Here is an 18,736-nt window from a genome sequence, read left to right as displayed (position 1 = left end):
GGCTGTCATTGGAATGACATGCGTCAGAAAAAGTGTCGGTCAACACAAACCACACCACATCTGGATTGATGAAATATTTTTTTATTTGCATAAAACCGAGATCAGAAAAAAAGTCCATGATGAACACAGAACACTTGAAGAAAAAAAAGGTGACATTTTATGTGCGTTCAAAGAACAAATCAGTCTTGTGATTCATCAGTGCTAATCAGCAAGTTAAAGTTTTCACAGTTGGGAAAGTTATTTTTTTTTTCCCCTTCATCCTGTTAACTCTAAAACTGGCTCTCAAATTAGGGTCCACAAAGCTTCCTCTGACTGCTTGAGCAAAAGAGAAAAGCGTTTGCAAGACCGGAAGAAGGAAGCATTTTCCTCCCTCTGAGGAGTCGCCGCCATGTAGGAAGGAAAAAGGTCACGTGACATCCGGAAACGGAGGACAATTCGCGCCATCTCCAGTCGACGACTCCTCAAGGGCTTCCAGCAGGAAATCTTCTTTGTCATTGTTCACCATTAAAGTCACTTTTTTTTTTTTGCAATATTCTTATATTGGAACTATTTCATGATAAAATGTTTAATTTCATGTATATATATTTTTCAATTATTAACTGATAAGAGAAAGTCACGCGGTTCTGGGCTCCATTTTGAGCAGCCACTTCAAATGACCTGATTTCCAGTCATCGGTTTGGTTTGCATCCATTTTGTTTCTCGTTTGCTCGAGTGGGAGTTGAAGGCGATTCCGGCTGACGACGTGCAACCAGCTTTCTTCATTCATAAATATTCGACATATAACTACACTTCCCGACATGAAATTATACGGCGAACTACTGAACTGTATGGAATGCTTATGAAATAAGATTAAAAACAATAAATGAAGCAAAATTACGAGAATGTAAGTTTGCTGGAAGTCAAAAATGAGTTCTACGGACCAAAATAAAAAATAAATAAGCAATTTACCACTATCCGCCATTTTGTTTGTTTACTTTTGCAAGAAATGAGAATCATTTTACGTTTTTCATGTATATTATTGTGAGGTGATAAGTTCGGTAGTTTTGGAGGAAAAAAAAAGATTTGCTTAATGTAAACATAGCCATGTTTACACGTATCCATTTGTATGATTTGAAAGTGTTTGAAATGACGTTAAAAACATGTCAAGTGTTTAATTCGTTTCTATGTTGTGGATTTCGATGATTGTTTGGAATGTAACTCATGATGCTTTTCTCTGTATTTTCATCATCCAAGATATAAAAATAAAATACTAGAGAGCCTCTTTTCGACAGTTCTGACCCCATAAAACAAAACATAAAAATCTTTGAAATGAAGTCCCTGAAGCACGTTTTTTTTTTTTTTTTTTCCTCGTTCCCCCTTATAGCAGCACGCAAGGCCTCTTGGCGACGACGGGCTCCGGGTTGAGGAAGGCCCGGACGGCCTCGGCGAACACGTCCTTGATGCCGTCCTGGTTGAGCGCCGAGCACTCGAGGTAGCGCGCGGCCTGGATGTGGCGGGCGAGCGCGGCGCCCTGGTGGTGCGTGACGGGCGCCTGGTTCTGCTCCTTCAGCTTCCGCTGGGTGTCGCCGTCGCCGCGCAAGTCGCTCTTGGTGCCCACCAGGAGGATGGGGACGCCGGGGCAGTGGTGCGACACCTGCCGGGGAAGCCAAACGCTCACCAAAAACACATTTGAGAAATTTCAATCAATCCCCACCCACCTCAGGGTGCCACTTGTGTTTGACGTTCTCGTAGGAGGCGGGGCTTGAGATGGAGAAGCAGATGATGAAGACGTTGGTCTGCGGGTACGACAGCGTCCGCAGGCGGTCGTACTCCTCCTGGCCTGCCGTGTCCCACAGGTTCAAGCTGATGATTCGGCTGTCCACTGTCACCTGAACGCAACACCAACAACACGTCGCAAAGGTTCGAAGGACGCTGGGCGGCGCTTTGAGATACAAGCTTTTAATGTGTTTGAGCCCACTCAAAACAAAAAAAAACCCACAATAATCGCATTGAAGCAGGACGGCGTGATGATTTCATGCTCCAATTCCTTGCGCTGTGCCCTTGTTGGCCACTGGGTGGCAGTTTAGTGCAGACAATTAATTTTGTCTGCCATTTTTAAATTTAGTCTTAGTTTTAGGCCAATTTAAATTACACTTGTTTGTTTTTATCACATTTAGTTAACCTCATACAATTTGTATTTAGTCAATTTTTAGTTGACTATAAATTGAGTATTTTAGTTTTTATTTTAGTCCAAATTTTTTTATTCATCTATAGTCAACATAAACTGTCAACGTTTTAGTCAGGACAACCATTTTACCCCTATAATTTTTTTTGTCAGCAGATTTATTGAACCTTTTCAAATCTAAAACTATTTCACATCAAATTTTCATCTTTTTGATGAAAAACAACTTTTTACACAAATGACAATGGCGACTATGACTCCACGCTATTAGCTAGCAAGTTAGCCAGCATTAGTTAGCAGTCGCATGAACATTATTATTGGAATGTTATAGCCATTAGATTAATATTATGTTATAATTGTAATTTACTTAAAGTGATACTTCACTTATTTAGCCCATTATAGCAATAAAAAGTTAATATTTTGTCTATAATTAATTTCATTCTGTTTTCTAGGTTTGGTCATGTGACATTCACAAGCTGAGCTGTGATTGGTTGCCTGAGCCCTTTGTGATGTCATTTTCAGTCGACAGCAAGTTGCAAAATGTTTTTGAAAAGGTACTAATTGTACATGGAACATAATGACAATATAAAATTTATTATATGCAAAATATTCATGTTTGCCTAAATAAGTATCCCTTTACCCATATAATTGTCATCTTGTTTTTGTTTATGAACTAAAATGTCCATAGTCTAGTCTAGTTTTAGTCTGGTGAAAAATGCGTGTTTCCGAAAAGATTTTTGTCTGTTTTTTTTTGTTGAGGAAATAAATGAACACGATTGTTTTGTTTTGTTTTGTTTGTTTGTTTGCTGCCGCCCACCTGGCTGCTGTAGTTGTCGAAGACGGTGGGGATGTACTCTTTGGGGAAGGCGCCGGTGGTGTAGGAGATGAGGAGGCAGGTCTTCCCCACGGCGCCGTCGCCCACCACCACACACTTGACCGTCTGCATGATACCTGCAACGTTTGTTCACCTTCCAGTCACCCGCCCACCACACTTCTTCTTGTTCATAAGAATGGTCAAAATGTGGAGGAAAAAATAAATAAAATAAAAGGACGTGGACCTTTCACGCCAGACTGGATTCAATCAATTGTTCAGAGACTCGTTACAGTTGGTCCCATCGTCTTCATCCTGACAAGAGAAAAGTCCAAGCAGGGTTTGTTTGCGTTAGTGCTGCATTTGGAAAATGCTAACTTCCTTAGCGTAAGGCTAAAATGAATCAATATCGGACTTCACTCATTCACTCCCAGCCATAAATTCAATGTAGCAATTTGGATTTGGACTCATTTTTAGTATATTTATTGAAGAATATTTCTATCTGTTTTTGTTTTGCAGCAATTAGCATCAGAATATTGTTAAGTTTCATCGCTATTCCCGTTCCTGGTGAAAACAACGGCAAAAAGAGCTTGTTGCAACATGCACGTTGATCTTTTATACTCTGCTGCCACCTGCCGTTTTTTGTAACAACTATCTTTGCTTGAAGCGACCTCTTCAGGTCAGAAGCTGCATCAAAGTCTTCTGTATGCTCCAGCATAAAAAACAAAAACAAATCCGTATAAATACGTCTTTGGGAGCAAATGATTTAATTAACTGGTTGAGCCTCCTTAGCATTAAAAATAAAAAAATATTTTTTAGGACCATAGCAGTATTTAAAATAGAACGTTTTTGGTATCAAATGAGTTAAATGAAATGAATCGAATCAGAAAAAAAAAATCAAATTGAACTGAACTCTTGTGAATCGAAATGGAATCGATACCATAACCGATAGCCCTAACTGAAAATCTGATTTCAAGCCAAAAAGGAAATCACGACTGTCACGTTGACAAATTCCGTCGCGTCGACTCGGTTCAACTTGGAGGAACATTGAAGTGTAAATTGACGCCAGGCGTGACCGTTTGGCGTGCGTGAAAAGTGACGTCATCGTCATTCCGGCGGACGCGGCGCCAAAGAATCAAACGCAAACGTGCGAGAATGCGGCTCGGACGTCCGTCGACACGCCCTCGTCTCACGCTGGCTGCATGGATGCAAAAGGAGGTCGTCTAAAGGAGGTCATCTCAGCACAAACGTGGTTTTCCATACACTGGATTTTTTTCCAACATATTTTCTTCTATCTCCAGAAAACGGCTGCGCAAAATTTTGGCCTCCATTTCACAGCTGGAGGCTGCCAGGATGTTCCCCAAGTCACACTCGCACCACAAAAAATTTTGCAATGCCAACGGTTTGTTTTCTTTTTTAAAAGACAGAAGTAGACGAGACTAGAAATTGTGCAAAAAAGGAAAAATTGAAAACACTTTAACACAAGCCATGTTGACTATTATTTGAGAGATTAGTTTATGTGGAGGAACAAAACTGCCAAAAGAAAAAAAAAAAGAAAAAAAGATCACTAAATATATACAAAAAAGTGAAAATAAAAACGGATATTAAAAAATATCATTCAAAAATTAAATAAAAAACGAAATAAATAAATGTGAGAACAGAGCATTTTTATTTCTTGATATTTAATACTGTTTGATTTATTTTTTGTATTTATTTCAACATTTATTTTTAGATTTATTTCTATTTTTTAAATGTCCTTTTTTATTTTATTTTATTTATTTTTTTATTTATGCTTATGTATATATTTTGTTGTTTTTATTTCCATTTGGATTTATTTTCTGTATTAAATTTTTGAATTATTCTTTTTTTTTTTTAAACGTTTTTATTTTCACTTTTATTCATTTATTTGTTTTTAATTTTGGCAGTTTTGCTCCCTCCTAAGTTTGGGTGAGAGGTTCGGTCCACCCTCGACTGGTCGCCAGCCAATCAATCACAGGTCGTTGGTCGATGCGAGTGAAAGGAAAAAAAAACAAAAAAAAAACGTGTTGAAATGTTGTCATGTTGAAACGTCAAACGGACAAAAGGAAGTTTTTCTTAATCAAAAACGTTCTTGCGGTCTCGTTTTGAAAGGAAGACGAGGAAATCGTTTGGTGACATTTTTTTTGTTGGTAATAAAAAGCCTGAAAACATTTTTGGATGACAACAACAAAAGATTAACCAATCGTTTCACCAGATTATTTTTTTTTTCAAGATGGCCCGATAGCAAAAACGGTTTATTACAGTATGTTTGTTACAGTAAAACATGCAAAATGTTATTTCCTAACTCGATGACGTCATCGAGGACGAAAGTGTCAAGTGGCCTGACAGAAGAAACGATTGAGCGGCAAGAAAAGAGGAAGTGTTGAAAAAAAAAAAAAAGAGGAAGAAGAAGGAATATCAGTCGCACGCAGAAGCTCCAAATGACTGATCAACAAGTTCATTGTGTCAAAACGCAACCGATGCAAAGTCACGAGAGTGACGACGTCGTCAACTCTCACATTTGGAAATGAGACTTTAATACACACTGAAATTCATCAACAAATTGTTCGGATGACAATAATATTCAGCTCGTGATGTAACAAAAGAACGTCTTTATGCGAGCGCTTAGAAGTACTTTGAAGAAATGTGTGGTCAACTGACTGAGCGCTTTTTTTTTTTTTTTTTTTTAACTTGCGTCTGCTGACCTGTTGAGGAAGTGTCTCGCCTCATCGCACCCACTTGATGGGAAAATGTCCAAAATTAGCGCAACCTTGACATTTTCGCAGCTACCTCATCTCATTTTTTTTTTTTTTTTGCAAATAAACGGAAATCCCAAAAACTCGACAGACGAGAAATTCCCACTACAAAATGGCCGCTGAATTTTGTTATCACATTGTGTCGTGGTGTATTTTTCAGAAAGCAAAGATAAGCCAAGTGGACAATAAAATGGACAGTATGTTTTTTTTGTTGTTGTTGACAAACATTTCAAGAACATTAGCATTATGCTAATGAGGGAGCTGCCATGACAGATTGATGAGCTCCATCCATAAGTTGTTGTTGTCTTTGCTTACAAAATAGATCATCTAAAGTGGCTAAATAAGATTATTACCGCACAAGAAAGCTAGCGTGCTAAAATAGATACGCCAAGTAGCTCGCTAAGACAAGTCGATATGATACGCAAACTAGCTTACTCCAATCGATAAGTTCCTAGCGAAGACGTATTAATATAAGTCAACTAGCTCGCTAAACCTGTTGAGAAGCTAAAAGTCGCCATCGCTGATACATTGATGTCGTTCCAAAACTAGCTTGCTCAAATTGACAAGCTAAGTATGTAGCCAAGCTAATCATGTCATTTGCTGACATCCTAACTAGCTAGCTAAGTCCGAAAACTAGCTTGCGTACTATATAGCATCGTTGAGGCCATTTTTCAGCCGAGTGCCTGTAAGACGTCAAAAGTTGACAGGATGTCATCTCGCTTTTAACAATCGGGCCTCTCATACAAACTTCTGACAATAGAGGAACTTGTTTGTGCGTGCGTGTTGAAAAAGTGAAGCAGGAAGAGTTTGTCCAGTCCACTGCTACTCTTAATATGCTCAAAATTAGGCTACCATCCAAACAGAACGGAATATTAGAACAACAATAATAACAATACATTCAAACTATTCAACTAAAGAGATTAAAATGCTTTTGCAACACTTCATAATCAATGTCTTCCAATTAGACAATTTTGTATTTTTTTTTAAATAACACAGTTGAACTTAAATTTGACGTTTGTTTCTTCTTTTTTTTTTTTTTATGCCTCGTGATTAGATCACCAGGGTCGATCACGCAATCACGTACTCGCGTTTTGAAATACTGTATTGTGTCATAAATCATCATTTCCATTCTTGTTGGCGTAGTTCAGTTGTAAAAGTTAAAAAAAATAAAAAACAAGTGTCACGTCACCTTCTCTGTCATTGCTTTCCTCAAGTGAGCGCTTTCCTGTTTGCTCTTATGAAAATATGGAACGAAAAGAAGAAGAAGACAAAACAAAAGTAACTCACCAGCAGTCATGAGTGGCGTCCGATCACACCGGCTGCGTTCGACTTGTGCTGATGTGCTCGCTGTTGTCTGTACATGTTTTGTGTGAATGTGAATGTGGATGGGCGGGGCATGAAAAGCAGCCGCAGGAGGAGGAAGCGGAAGCGGAAGTTTACCGTCGTCCGCTTCGTGTCGTCAGGAACTTGAGCCGCCTAGCGACTCGTGTCCGTTGTTACTTGGAAAGTTTGAAACAAAAACAAAAAATTCTAATGTATTGGACTAAAACATTAAATACAAGTGAACTGAACTTAGACTGTAATTCCTTTGCACAACACTAGAGGGAGCCCGTGTATCATTACTTGTCCACGTGCACTCCACTGCGAATCAGTGGACGATCCAAATAAATTTGGTTCTTGTACTCATATGTGACTCTTTTACATTTTGGTCCCAAAATTGTTGTCAGCTTCGTCTAGTTATAAAAACAAATATTTTCTTCTTCTTCTTTTTTTTTAACTGCTTACTTGAAATTGGTTTCCCTCTGTGGCTGGATACGCATGTTCCGCCTTTGACCATGAGGGGGCACTGCTGAATTATTTGAATGATGCCTTCATAGGCTGTTGGAAATGAGAGAACTTGAATCAAAAAAGAAATGCAAAGGGAAAAAACATACATATTATTATTATTATTATTATTACTATTATTAATTAATTAAAAAAACATTTTTTAGGAAGCATGAGTTATGCAGTTCGAACAAAAAATCAGATTTTTTTTATGAAAGGAACAAAAGCATATCTGCACCGGAAAAATTTGTACTGTATTTTGCTTGACAAAAGTTGCATATATTTGAGGGGGATTTTTTATTTATTTTTTGCTAAAATATTATTGTATTGTATTATTGGACAACAAATGCATATGTGAGAAAAAAGGTTTTTATCTTGCAAGATTTTTTTTAACCTAGAAAAAAAAAAGTTGTAATCTTGTGACAGTAAAATCATAAAAAAATAAAATTGAAAAGTTGGAATATTGTGAGAACAAGGTTTTTTTGTTTGTTTGTTTTTACAAAAATGATGCATGTTTTAAAAAATAAATTGAAAAAAAAATTTTTTTAGATAATGAGCCAAAATATTGTTGGATATCTTTTTTTCCAAGGTAAATAAAAAAATAAAATCAAAATAAAAAAACTTGAGAAATTTTGCATTTTTTACAACCCTTGTAAGAGCAAAAAAAGCTGCTGCAACTACTTCAACATTTTTAAATGCAAATAAAGCTTTTAAAATTTCTTACAATATGCACCAGGCACCTTCTGAAATTCAAATACAGCGTTAAAGCCAAAATGGAATGAGAATAACACCAAATCATGTGCAAACATTTTTGTTTTTTTTGCTGAGGGTCCCTGAACGCAGCACAGGCGGATCGCTGGATACTTTTTTTTCTCTCTCTTTCTCTCTTAGCAGCTGTTTCAGTTGGACTCCTCGTGAAGAAGTGCGAGTGCGATCATCATCATCATCATCATCATCATCATCATCATCATCATCATCATCATCAGCGGCGCGTTGTTGATGATTTGTCTCGCTTCTTTCTTTTTGGACGTGATCTGACGACCGCCGATGGATTAAGAGGAGACTTCGCTGCACATGTGAGTGATGACTCGAGTTTGGGAGGCGTTTGTGGGCACATTTCACAAGGAATCTTGACGGTTGACTTTTTTGTGTGTGTGAGGAAATGGGAGATGTTGATGTTTGGGGAGGGGCTTCTCGCTCTCTTTTTTTCTTCTTCTTAATAAATCAGCAAATGTGTCCAGTTATGAAATCTTCTTGCACTTTTTTTTTGCAGCAGCAGTGTGCTTGTATATGTGTTGCATTTGTGTGTGTCGGAAGTTTGACGTTCTGCTGTGTGGTGTCGCAGACATGGCGCGCGTGCGTTTGTGGCTGCTGTGTGTCCTGAGCGTCTACGCGGGCAAAGGTGAGCGTGCCCAGCCGGACCGTCAACATCAACATCAACGTCAACATTCACACGCGGCAGCGGCAGGTAAGTTGACAAACATCTGAAAACATCTGTAAATAGCATTTTTGTTTGCCTGTCTTATTATCACATTCACCGCCAGACCAGCTAAAAAATGCATATTTTGACGTCTTTTTCCGTCAATGGCAGTGAATGAGTTAGGGGTGTAACGATAACGGCAATAACATGATATTGCGATATTATTAAAACTGCCACAATATATCGTCATCATCATGTCACGATATTAACTCATTTGCTCCCAAAAATGTATTTTAAATGTTTTAAGTCTCCCAAAGACGTATTTATACGTTTTTTTGTGTGTTTGTTTGTTTTTTAAAATGCCAGAGCACACAGAAGGCTTTGATGAAGCTTCTCAACTGCAAAGCAATAGAACGCAATATTCTGGTAGGCTTTGCAAAATCAGTCCAAATCCAGTCAAAGAGCCGCGAGCGAACAGGATTGTTTCTGTGAAAATGGCTGCCAGTCAATGAGTTAAAAGCAGCACATCCGTTTAAAAAAGTCGGGTTGGTTTCTATTTGTGCAGTTCTAGCACCCTCTGGTGGCTAGTTTTTTTTTTTGTTTTTTTAGTGCAGTTTAATTTTCAGAAGGCATGTTTTGGCCCTTCTATGTTTAAAATGGTCGCTAGTGGTCAGAAGGGGAAGATAATTAGCAAGTAAGCGTTATTTGAGATTGTAGATTGTTTATATGCATTGCTGTTATGTACAAAAGCACAATATTGTTTTCGTTTTTAGCAAGAGCTCAATTATTGATGTATTTTTTACAATATTGTGACTTTTTTTTGTATCGCCAACCTCCCCACAATATCGTGATCATTATCGTATCGTGAGCGTCATATTGCGATGTTTGGATATCGTTACATTATTTGACTGCAAAAGTTCACATTTGCACCAAGTGTTTGAAAGGAAACGATTTGCGTACGATGACGGCGTGACGTGCGATAGCCGCTGGTTCGCTTCACCGCAGCTTCCGTGCGGCGTCGCAGGAAGGAAACGCTTGCGACACAAATAGATTCGCGCTTACTGTCAAGAAAGTCTTTGTCTTGTCATGTTTTTAGTGTTCGCTACTGTACATGGTTTATGTAGCGAGGAGACTGAATATGAACGTGACTTGTTAGCATTGTGAACGATGCTATCGAGTTTCATTCGAGAGCTCGTCTCAGCGCCAATGTGGAATTTTGGAATTGTTGTGGAGAGCTTCCCAAATATTATCCCAACGTGTTGTTTCCCCAATACGAACACCAGGGGTCGTGTTTTTTCTTTCTTTTTCTTTCTTTTTTTTTGCGTTGTAACAAGTTGGTTCCGTGTGAAAGTCAATCTGCAGTCGTGCGAGTGTAAGTCGAATTTTTGTGAGTCAAATGTGCTGAAAAAATGTCGCGGTTGTTACAGTGTTGACTTTGACTTGACCTTCCTGCTTCTTTCTGTATTTTTATCCTCTCCCAGCTGTTGATGTTAATCCTCTCACGTGACGCTTGGTGTCACTTCACCTCTGTGTCTGTCTTTACCTTTTTTTTTTTTTTTGTGATGTACAATTGACTGAGTGAGGGTCAACTTGATGGACGGCGTTGACGAGCGCGAAGAGCTTTTTTTTTTTTTTTTCCACTGGCCAAACAAAACAACGTCCACTCGGGATCTCTCGTTTCCTATTCGTCCCTTGAATAGACGCTTTTAACCAATTAGACGCCGAGCCACTTAAGACAAAATAAGTTAGCGCCTCCCTCAAATAGATGCCTCACTTGTTTGTTTGTTTTTTTTCTCTTGTTTTTTTTCTCCAACCCTCACTCTGGTCATGTGGAGAACCAAAACTGCCAAAATTCTAAATAAATAAATAACTAAATAAATAAATTAGTAAAAGTGAAAATAAAAATGGATTAAAAAAAAAAGAAAATATAATGCGAAAATTATATCTAAAAAATAAATATAAATGGAAATAAATCCGTTTTTATTTTCACTTTTTAGTCATTTATTTATTTAGTCATTTATTTATTTCGTAATTTATTTATCTATTTATTTAGTCATTGATTTAGTAATTTATTTATTTATCTATGTATTTAGTCATTTATTTATCTATTTATGTAGTCATTTATTTATTTTTAATTTTGTCAGTTTTGGTCCTCCATATGATCATGGATGCTATTGTTCACACGCGAACATGAACTCTGTTGCTAACCAAAACAGCAGCACATAAACAGCCTTTCAGTTGGGCTAAATTGTAGACTGGATCTCATTAATGTGTTAACTAGATGAGCAGTTTAGTGGCACTTCTAGTATAACCAAGTTTGCAACTCAACTGACTTTAAATCAGTTTTTTTCATGGAAATGCCTTTAATTTGTTCCAACATGACAAAAAATATAATTAAAAAAATCTATATATACTGTACAAATAAAAAATAAAATAAAATATATCATATAAATAAAGAAAATAGCTTGAAAAATCTTAAATGGGGCACTCATAGCTCTACTGTACTTCCTTGACACCAATTCCGGCTTTCCTATTCGCCAGGACGTTGTGGGAGATTTCAGGACACAAAAAAAAAAAAAAAAAAACTGCAGCGCACTGTACTTACTGGTCTGTGGTGTACACGAACTGTCGTATTTCCGCAGTGAGCAGCACAAGTCATTTCAAGGCAGTATAAATAAAAGCGACTCCTGCGAGACGACTTCCCGTGCGAGTTTGCGCTCGACTTGGAAACGCCATCTGATGATTTACGCTCTGTTTAGGTTTGTCCTTCCCAGATGAATGGGAACGACTTCGAACCTGGACAAAGCGTGTTTGTCTTCGACTTGCTATTCTGGACCGTGAGCTCATCGTGCACACGCGCGCGCACGCACACGCACGCGATCGTCCAGAGAGTCTCAAGAGGCCCGAATGACCAAATGTGGGCATAACGTTCCTGCTGTCATGCGTCCAAGTCAACTCGGTTGTCATGGCGACCAAAGGCATGAGGCCACGACTGGATGCTAACTGCTAACTGTCAACTACTGCAAGCACCATTTTTTATTTTTGTTGTAAGCTACTTTCTAAAAGGTACACGGAACTAATTTCCGGGATTTTTTTTTTTGTTCTAATGGCTACTGGAAGCAAAGAGACAAAACGATTCACAGACATTCCTCAATTGCGCTAACATATACTGCACGCGTTGTTGCAAGGCTCACATAACAGGAGAAAACCCACACTAAGTCCGGGCTGAGATTCAAACCCAGAACCATTCAACTGTGGCAAATGTACTAACCACTAGCGCACCGTGTTGCCATAAATCAAAAATTGCTGCATTGAAAAACTGAGCATTATTTTTTCTTTTTTGTAAGTTAGTTATTAAATTTTAGTTTAAATATGACATTTCTGTCTATTTAACTATCTATCTACAGCTGCACAATATATATAAAAAAAATCAATATCACAATATTGGTCCATGCAATATGCACATCGCACAGAATGCAATAAGTTTTATATGTAATTTTATGCTTTGATTTGAATTTGACCAGTCAGCCGCTAAGTAAAATGTGCACCGCCATCCAATAGTTGAACATTATCGAGAAGTAATAATTCATTAATTTATTGAGTTTGCTTATTTTGCTGCATGATTATTTTTTTAAATTATTTCATTAGTTAATAAAAATGTCATTTCTGTACACATGTTAAATATCGCAATATCTATCGCTATATTCAGCAACTATATCGCATGATTTTCCAATATTATTGTGCATATATTATATTCAAATTAAATATGAAAAAAATGCTCATAATTTGGATGTTGGTGTGGTGTCCAGAATATTTTCGATCAACCTTGGCCAAAAAACGTACACTTTTTTTTTTTTTATTACAATTAACATTTTCTAATTATTACAATTGTATTTATTGAACAGTTGAATCTTGCAAATGCTTGAAATGAGGTCAACAAATATGTCAATCAAAGCCTACTAGAACATTTCAACGACTCTCATGAGGGTGTGGACACTTGTGCAACCACCTTTTTTTTTCTTTTTTTAACTATTGAGTTGCATCATACTAGATGAAATGAATGTTTGAAAAAGTTTTGAAATGCTGTATCTTAGGCTCATTTTGTTTTGTTTTTTTGTTTTGAATATGATAAAAACGCAGCATTTAAACAAGGGGTGTGTTGACTTTTGATGGCGTGCCTCGTAGATCTGTGCACACTGGACCGAACGTTGTGCGAGGACGAGAACGCCCTGTTGAGCTTCGAGGCCATCCGCAGCATCCACAAGCAGATGGACGACGACGCCGACGGAACGGTGGACGCCGCAGAGACCGACGAGGTGAGAAACACACAAAACGGAAAAACTAAACAAAAAACGTCACTCGAGACGTCTGACTGGCGGTTGGACTTTTTTTGTTGCGTCAGTTTCTGCGAGAGGACCTCAAGTATCACGACCCGAAAGCCAAGCACAGCAACTTCCACCGCGCGGACCTGCGCATCAGCGTGCAGGACATGTGGGACGCCTGGAAGAACTCAGAAGGTGAGTCCGGGAACAGGTGAGAGGGGGCGGGACCGCTACCTGCACGATTACAGCTCTCTCGTCAAAAACTAAAACGAGAACAAAACGCAAACTGTGTCCAGTGTACAACTGGACAGGCGAGCAGGTGGCGGAGTGGCTGCAACTGAGCGTGGAGCTCCCCCAGTACGCCGAAAGCTTCCGGAAACACGGGCTGGACGGCAGGGCGTTGCCAAGGTAACGCTCACCTGTACGTGTCACGCACGCCTGCGGCCACGCGGATGGATGGAGCGAGCGGGTGACCTCGCCTGACCTCATCCCGCTCTTTCCGCCATCAGGCTGGCGGTGAAGAACGCCACCCTGACGGCGGGCGTGTTGAAAATTTTGGAGCGCAGCCACGCGCAGAAGTTGCAGCTCAAGGCGCTGGATACGGTGCTGTTCGGACCGCCGGCAGGTAGGCGCCACTTCACTTCCTGCCTGGTCAGCAAAAAGCATCAAGGTAGAGTGCCGACTGACCTCTCGGCTCAGGCCAAACGATTCCGAACAAGTCGAAAAACGAGCACAATTTCTGCAGAAATTGCGTGGGAATGCTGAAAGAGGAATGCTAATATTTGAATGCATGTGGAACGCTCAGCAAGTCAATTCAAGGTAAATTATGTGAAAATTACACATCATTAACTGGAGTTGAAATGAAATCAATGCGTATAATATCAAAAATAAAAAATACAAATGAAAAAAAAAATCTAAATAAATTATACAATAAATCCAACAAAAGTAAACAAAATATAAAAAATATAAATAAATGCTAAGTTTTGAATGCATGTGGAATGCTTCAATTGAAATAATAAATTATGTGAAAATTACGCGTTATTAATTGGGGTTGAAATGAAATAAATGCGTATAATATAATAATACAAAATAATAAAAATAAATTATATAATACAACAAAAGTAACCAAAAGAATATAAAAAAATATAAATAAATGCTAAGATTTGAATGCATGTGGAATGCTTAAACTGAAATAATACATTACGTGAAAATTACACATTATTAATTGAAGTTGAAATGAAATGTGTATAATATAAATATTAAAAAAAAAAAAAAATCATAAAAAATACATTATATAATAATTAAAACAACCCTGGTGTAAGCGGTTAAGAAAATGGATGGATGGATGAATTAAAACAAAAGTAAACAAAATAATATAAAAAAAAATATGAATAATTGCTAATATTTCACTGCATGTGGAATGCTTATGAAGTAAATTAAAAGATAAATTATGTGAAAATGACACTATTAATTGTGGTTGAAAGTATATAAATGCATATAATATAAATAATTATATAATAAAACAAAAGTAAACAAAAATATATTAAAAAAATATATAAAGAAATATGAAATAAATGACAAAAAAACAAGTTTGTCAGTCGCATTGAAAATGAATGGGGAAAAAGTTGATGGTCGTTTCTATTTGATTTGACAGAAGGCCTGCTACTACTACAACGGAAAAAAAAAAAAAAAAAAGAACTTCCAGAGCAGGCATGTTGTGCAAAGGCAGTTCAAGTCTACCTAGAAGTCAACAACAACAAAAACTGGATTTAGCAGATATTTTGCACCAGCAAGGAACTCGTTGTAAACTGAGCGCCCACAATAATGTAGTTGAAATAATAATAAACACGCCAGCAAAGTTTCATTCAAAAGTTCCAGACTAAAAACAGGCTGAAAAACCACCGCTGAAATCCTCTTTTTTTTTTGCAAACACTCCATCACCGCATGACGGCCTTGCCGTCTATTTATATAACCCGCGTGTGTGCGTGCGTGAAAGTAGGCCGACAGAACCGGTGGAAGGACCTGGTGCTGGGCGCGTCCATCCTGGCGGCGCTGGGCGGCTGCTGGTTCGCTTACGTCCAGACCAGAAGGTCCCGGGACGACCTGGGCAAGCTGATGAAGGACCTGGAGGGGCTTCAGAGGGCCGAGCAGAGCCTGTTGGACATGCAGGAAAAGTGAGTTAAAAAAAACAAACAAAACAGAACCGTGAGACCGTGACCAGCAGGCAACAAAGATTCCACTTTGAAACTCCTTTTAAGGGCAACGAGAGACGAGCAGGAGTTCGCTTGACAGTCTGTCCTCCGCGCGTGCGCACACGCGCGCACGCACGCCGGAGATGAACGTTCGCGACTTGTTGTCGTCGTTTTGTCACGATGACGTTCTCTTGTCGTATATTCAGCTGCTGCGCTGATCCACTGTCGCTCATTTGGACTCAAACAGGTGCTCGCTCATGTGCCCGTGACACACTTTCCTCTCGTTGCTCCATGTCACAAACAAAACAAGGCAGACAGGTCACAGCGCCACCTGCTGCTTAATATATTCAATTACTTCTCGCGTTCCCTCGCTATAAGGCGCTTCACTTTTCGCAGCCTCACCGTGTTGCATTTTTTGTGTGTGCAATTTTGCATGCATTTTTTTTTTAACAATCATGCATCTATTTTATGAAATGTATGAAAGTTTGAAGATTGAGAATGTTTAAACGAGGGAAATATGAGAAAATGTAAATGTCTCCATGAGAAAAGTGTTGTAAAGGATTTTTATTTTATTTTTATTTATTTTAAAGGGATACTTTACTTATTTTTGGCAGTCAAAGATTAATATTTTGCCTATAATAAATTTGATATTTTCATTATTTTTCATGTACAATTAGCACCTTTTAAAAAGCATTTTGCAACTTGCTGTCGACTGAAAATGACATCACAAGGGTTCAGGTAACCAATCACAGCTCACCTTGTGAATGTCACATGACCAAACCTAGAAAACAGGTGAGCTGTGATTGGTTACCTGAGCCCTTGTGATGTCATTTTCAGTCGATAAAAAGTTGCAAAATGTGTTATTAATAAGTAATAATAATATTATAACAATATTAATAATGTCCTTATTTATTTATTGATTGAATTCTTATTTTTCATTTTATTATTATTATTTATTGTTAATCAATAAATAAGGACATTATTAATATTATAATAATATTATTATTATTACTTATTAATAACACATTTTGCAACTTTTTATCGACTGAAAATGACATCACAAGGGCTCAGGTAACCAATCACAGCTCACCTGTTTTCTAGGTTTGGTCATGTAACATTCACAAGGTGAGCTGTGATTGGTTAGCCCTTGTGATGTCATTTTCAGTCGATAAAAAGTTGCAAAATGTGTTATTAATAGGTAATAATAATATTAATAATATTAATAATGTCCTTATTTATTGATTGATTGAATTCTTATTTTTCATTTTATTATTATTGTTATTATTAATTCAATCTCTGGTGTAATAACCTTATTTATTGATTGATTGAATTATTTTTCATTTTATTATCTGTTCTCATTGCTGCTGGACATGTAAAGAGGGAGCCATCCCAAAGGGATCAATAAAGTCAAGTCCAAGTCTAAGTCTTTAGTCTAAGTCTTGTGAGGAATAAGCGGTCAAGAAAATGGATGGATGGATGGATATTAAAACATAAAGTTAACTCTTTTATTTCATTCAAACCCAGAAAACAAGGTGAGCCATGATTGGTCGTTAGCGACTTCCTCAGCGCAGGTGATGACATCATCGGTCGGCAGCAAGTGCGAAAATGAGTTTTTAAATTGTCCATGAAAAATAATGAAGTTATCAAATTAATTCTGGGCAAAATATGGACTTTTGTTTTAATTTTTCAACAAAGCCGTCAATTCTTTATGTTTAACAAATAATTGTTCAAAAAGTTGCCGCTAATATGTTCTCTTTAACTGCAAACAAATATCGGCTTGAAGTATCAGTTATCGGTCTCCTTGACTACTCATGATTGGTATCGGTATCTGCCTTGGAAAAAAAACAACAACAATATCGATCTAATACTAATTTCAAAGTCAAAGTCATCATTCCGTCGTCGTCGTTGTTGTCGTTGCGAGGCTGCAAAAGGCGCAGGAGGACCAGCGCTGCGTCCAGGTGGAGAAAGTGAAGGTGGAGGCGGAGCTTCGGCACGAGATCGACGCGGCCAAGCAGGAGGCCCGGCGGCTGCGTCAGCTGCGCGAGGGCGCCGAGAACGAGCGGAGTCGGCAGAAGTACGCCGAGGAAGAACTGGAGCAGGTGGAGGGCCGGCGACACAGACAGTTTTTTTTTGCGCGATGGAGCGTTCGTTCCACTTTTTGTTGTTGTTGTTGTTGTTGTGCGTCCGCCGCAGGTGAGGACGGCGCTGAAAAAGGCCGAGAGGGAGCTGGAGTGGCGGGCCGGCTGGTCGCCGCCGGACGCGCTGCAGATGTGGCTGCAGCTGACGCACGAGGTGGAAGTCCAGTACTACAACGTCAAGAAGCAGAGCGCCGAGAGGCAGCTGCTGCAAGCCAGGGAGGGGGTGAGGGAGGAGATGAGATCAATTGCCGTCATCGCCCCCGGCCGGAAGATCCGCTAAACGCTAAACGACGACCATTTTGATCACTATTTCAGGCCGAGAAGATCAAGAAGAAGAGAAGTTCTCTGTTTGGCACGTTTCACGTGGCCCACAGCTCCTCGCTGGACGACGTCGACCACAAGATCCTTTCTGCCAAGTGAGTGACCTTTGACCTGTGACTATCAAAATGTGACAAATATAACCTCCCGACGTGCGGTCCAGGCAGGCCCTGGCCGACGTGACGGCGGCGCTGCGCGAGAAGCTGCACCGCTGGCAGAACATCGAGAACCTGACGGGTTTCTGCCTGGTGAGCAACCCGGGCCTGGGGGCGCTGGCCGCCGCCCTCAATCTGGACCCGTCCTTCCTGGGCCTGCGGCCGGCCACGCCGCAGCACCTCCTCCTGTCCGACGACCTGGACGACATGGACGAGGACATCCTGTCGCCCGGGACGCTCAAATGTCAGTTGAGTGCAACCGCGCCCACATGGAATGTGCAAAATAGCCACTTTCTTTAATCATTAGAAAGATCAATGTTTGCCATTTGTAGGCCAAAGTAAACAATGTAGGAGGAGCCCAATCGACAAGTCTCGGGGCTTTTTTTTGTTTGTTTAAAGAACGTCTTCTGATTGGCTGCCTGCAGATGCAGCCTGGCAGATGGACCGACGAGTGAGTGACCTTTGGCCACTGAGCGGCATCGCGGACAACCAATCGCCGTGGAAGCTCTCCGGTTGGCCCCTCCCTCTCCACTCAAGTTCTCAATCAGCCTTTCTCATGGAGTTACTTTTACGCTTGACTAATATGGAGGACCAAAACTGCCCAAGTTATAAAATATAAAA

At 39.2% G+C, this 18,736-nt stretch overlaps 2 protein-coding genes and 1 long non-coding RNA gene across 9 annotated transcripts in view; 1 reads left to right on the top strand and 2 right to left on the bottom strand.

The window, feature by feature from the left end:
- Positions 1-65: 65 nt before the first annotated feature.
- Positions 66-7,177, bottom strand: rhogb (ras homolog family member Gb). Its single transcript, XM_077505003.1, has 5 exons — positions 7,034-7,177; positions 3,220-3,287; positions 2,979-3,112; positions 1,698-1,868; positions 66-1,633 (listed from the first exon to the last, which is right to left on the bottom strand). The coding sequence occupies exons 3-5, from the start codon at positions 3,105-3,107 to the stop codon at positions 1,358-1,360; spliced, it is 576 nt and encodes a 191-aa protein (XP_077361129.1). The 5' UTR covers positions 3,108-3,112; positions 3,220-3,287; positions 7,034-7,177; the 3' UTR covers positions 66-1,357.
- A 1,338-nt stretch (positions 7,178-8,515) lies between these two features.
- Positions 8,516-18,736, top strand: part of LOC144006527 (stromal interaction molecule 1-like) — a 14,497-nt gene continuing 4,276 nt past the window's right edge. Inside the window, exons 1-12 of one of the 7 annotated variants that reach the window (XM_077505416.1) lie at positions 8,516-8,646; positions 8,916-9,038; positions 13,176-13,306; positions 13,393-13,507; positions 13,609-13,720; positions 13,822-13,937; positions 15,309-15,486; positions 17,426-17,603; positions 17,698-17,865; positions 17,958-18,058; positions 18,124-18,359; positions 18,541-18,627. In XM_077505416.1, coding sequence (XP_077361542.1) covers positions 8,918-9,038; positions 13,176-13,306; positions 13,393-13,507; positions 13,609-13,720; positions 13,822-13,937; positions 15,309-15,486; positions 17,426-17,603; positions 17,698-17,865; positions 17,958-18,058; positions 18,124-18,359; positions 18,541-18,627 — 1,543 coding nt within the window. In that variant the 5' untranslated portion in view covers positions 8,516-8,646; positions 8,916-8,917. Of the gene's footprint in view, positions 8,647-8,915; positions 9,039-10,111; positions 10,363-13,175; positions 13,307-13,392; positions 13,508-13,608; positions 13,721-13,821; positions 13,938-15,308; positions 15,487-17,425; positions 17,866-17,957; positions 18,059-18,123; positions 18,360-18,540; positions 18,628-18,736 lie in introns of those variants that run through there. The other 6 variants (XM_077505413.1, XM_077505415.1, XM_077505414.1 and 3 more) reach the window with 6 other exon arrangements.
- Positions 11,315-18,736, bottom strand: part of LOC144006535 (uncharacterized) — a 26,495-nt gene continuing 19,073 nt past the window's right edge. The window contains exon 4 of the long non-coding RNA XR_013279870.1: positions 11,315-15,466. This is a non-coding gene — a long non-coding RNA (uncharacterized LOC144006535). The remainder of the gene's footprint in view (positions 15,467-18,736) is intronic.

The sequence above is a fragment of the Festucalex cinctus genome, chromosome 18 (genome assembly GCF_051991245.1).
Source record: "Festucalex cinctus isolate MCC-2025b chromosome 18, RoL_Fcin_1.0, whole genome shotgun sequence".
Classification (NCBI taxonomy): Eukaryota; Metazoa; Chordata; class Actinopteri; order Syngnathiformes; family Syngnathidae; genus Festucalex; species Festucalex cinctus.
Note: the sequence above shows the minus strand (reverse complement) of the source record. Positions and strands in the feature narration are given on the sequence as shown.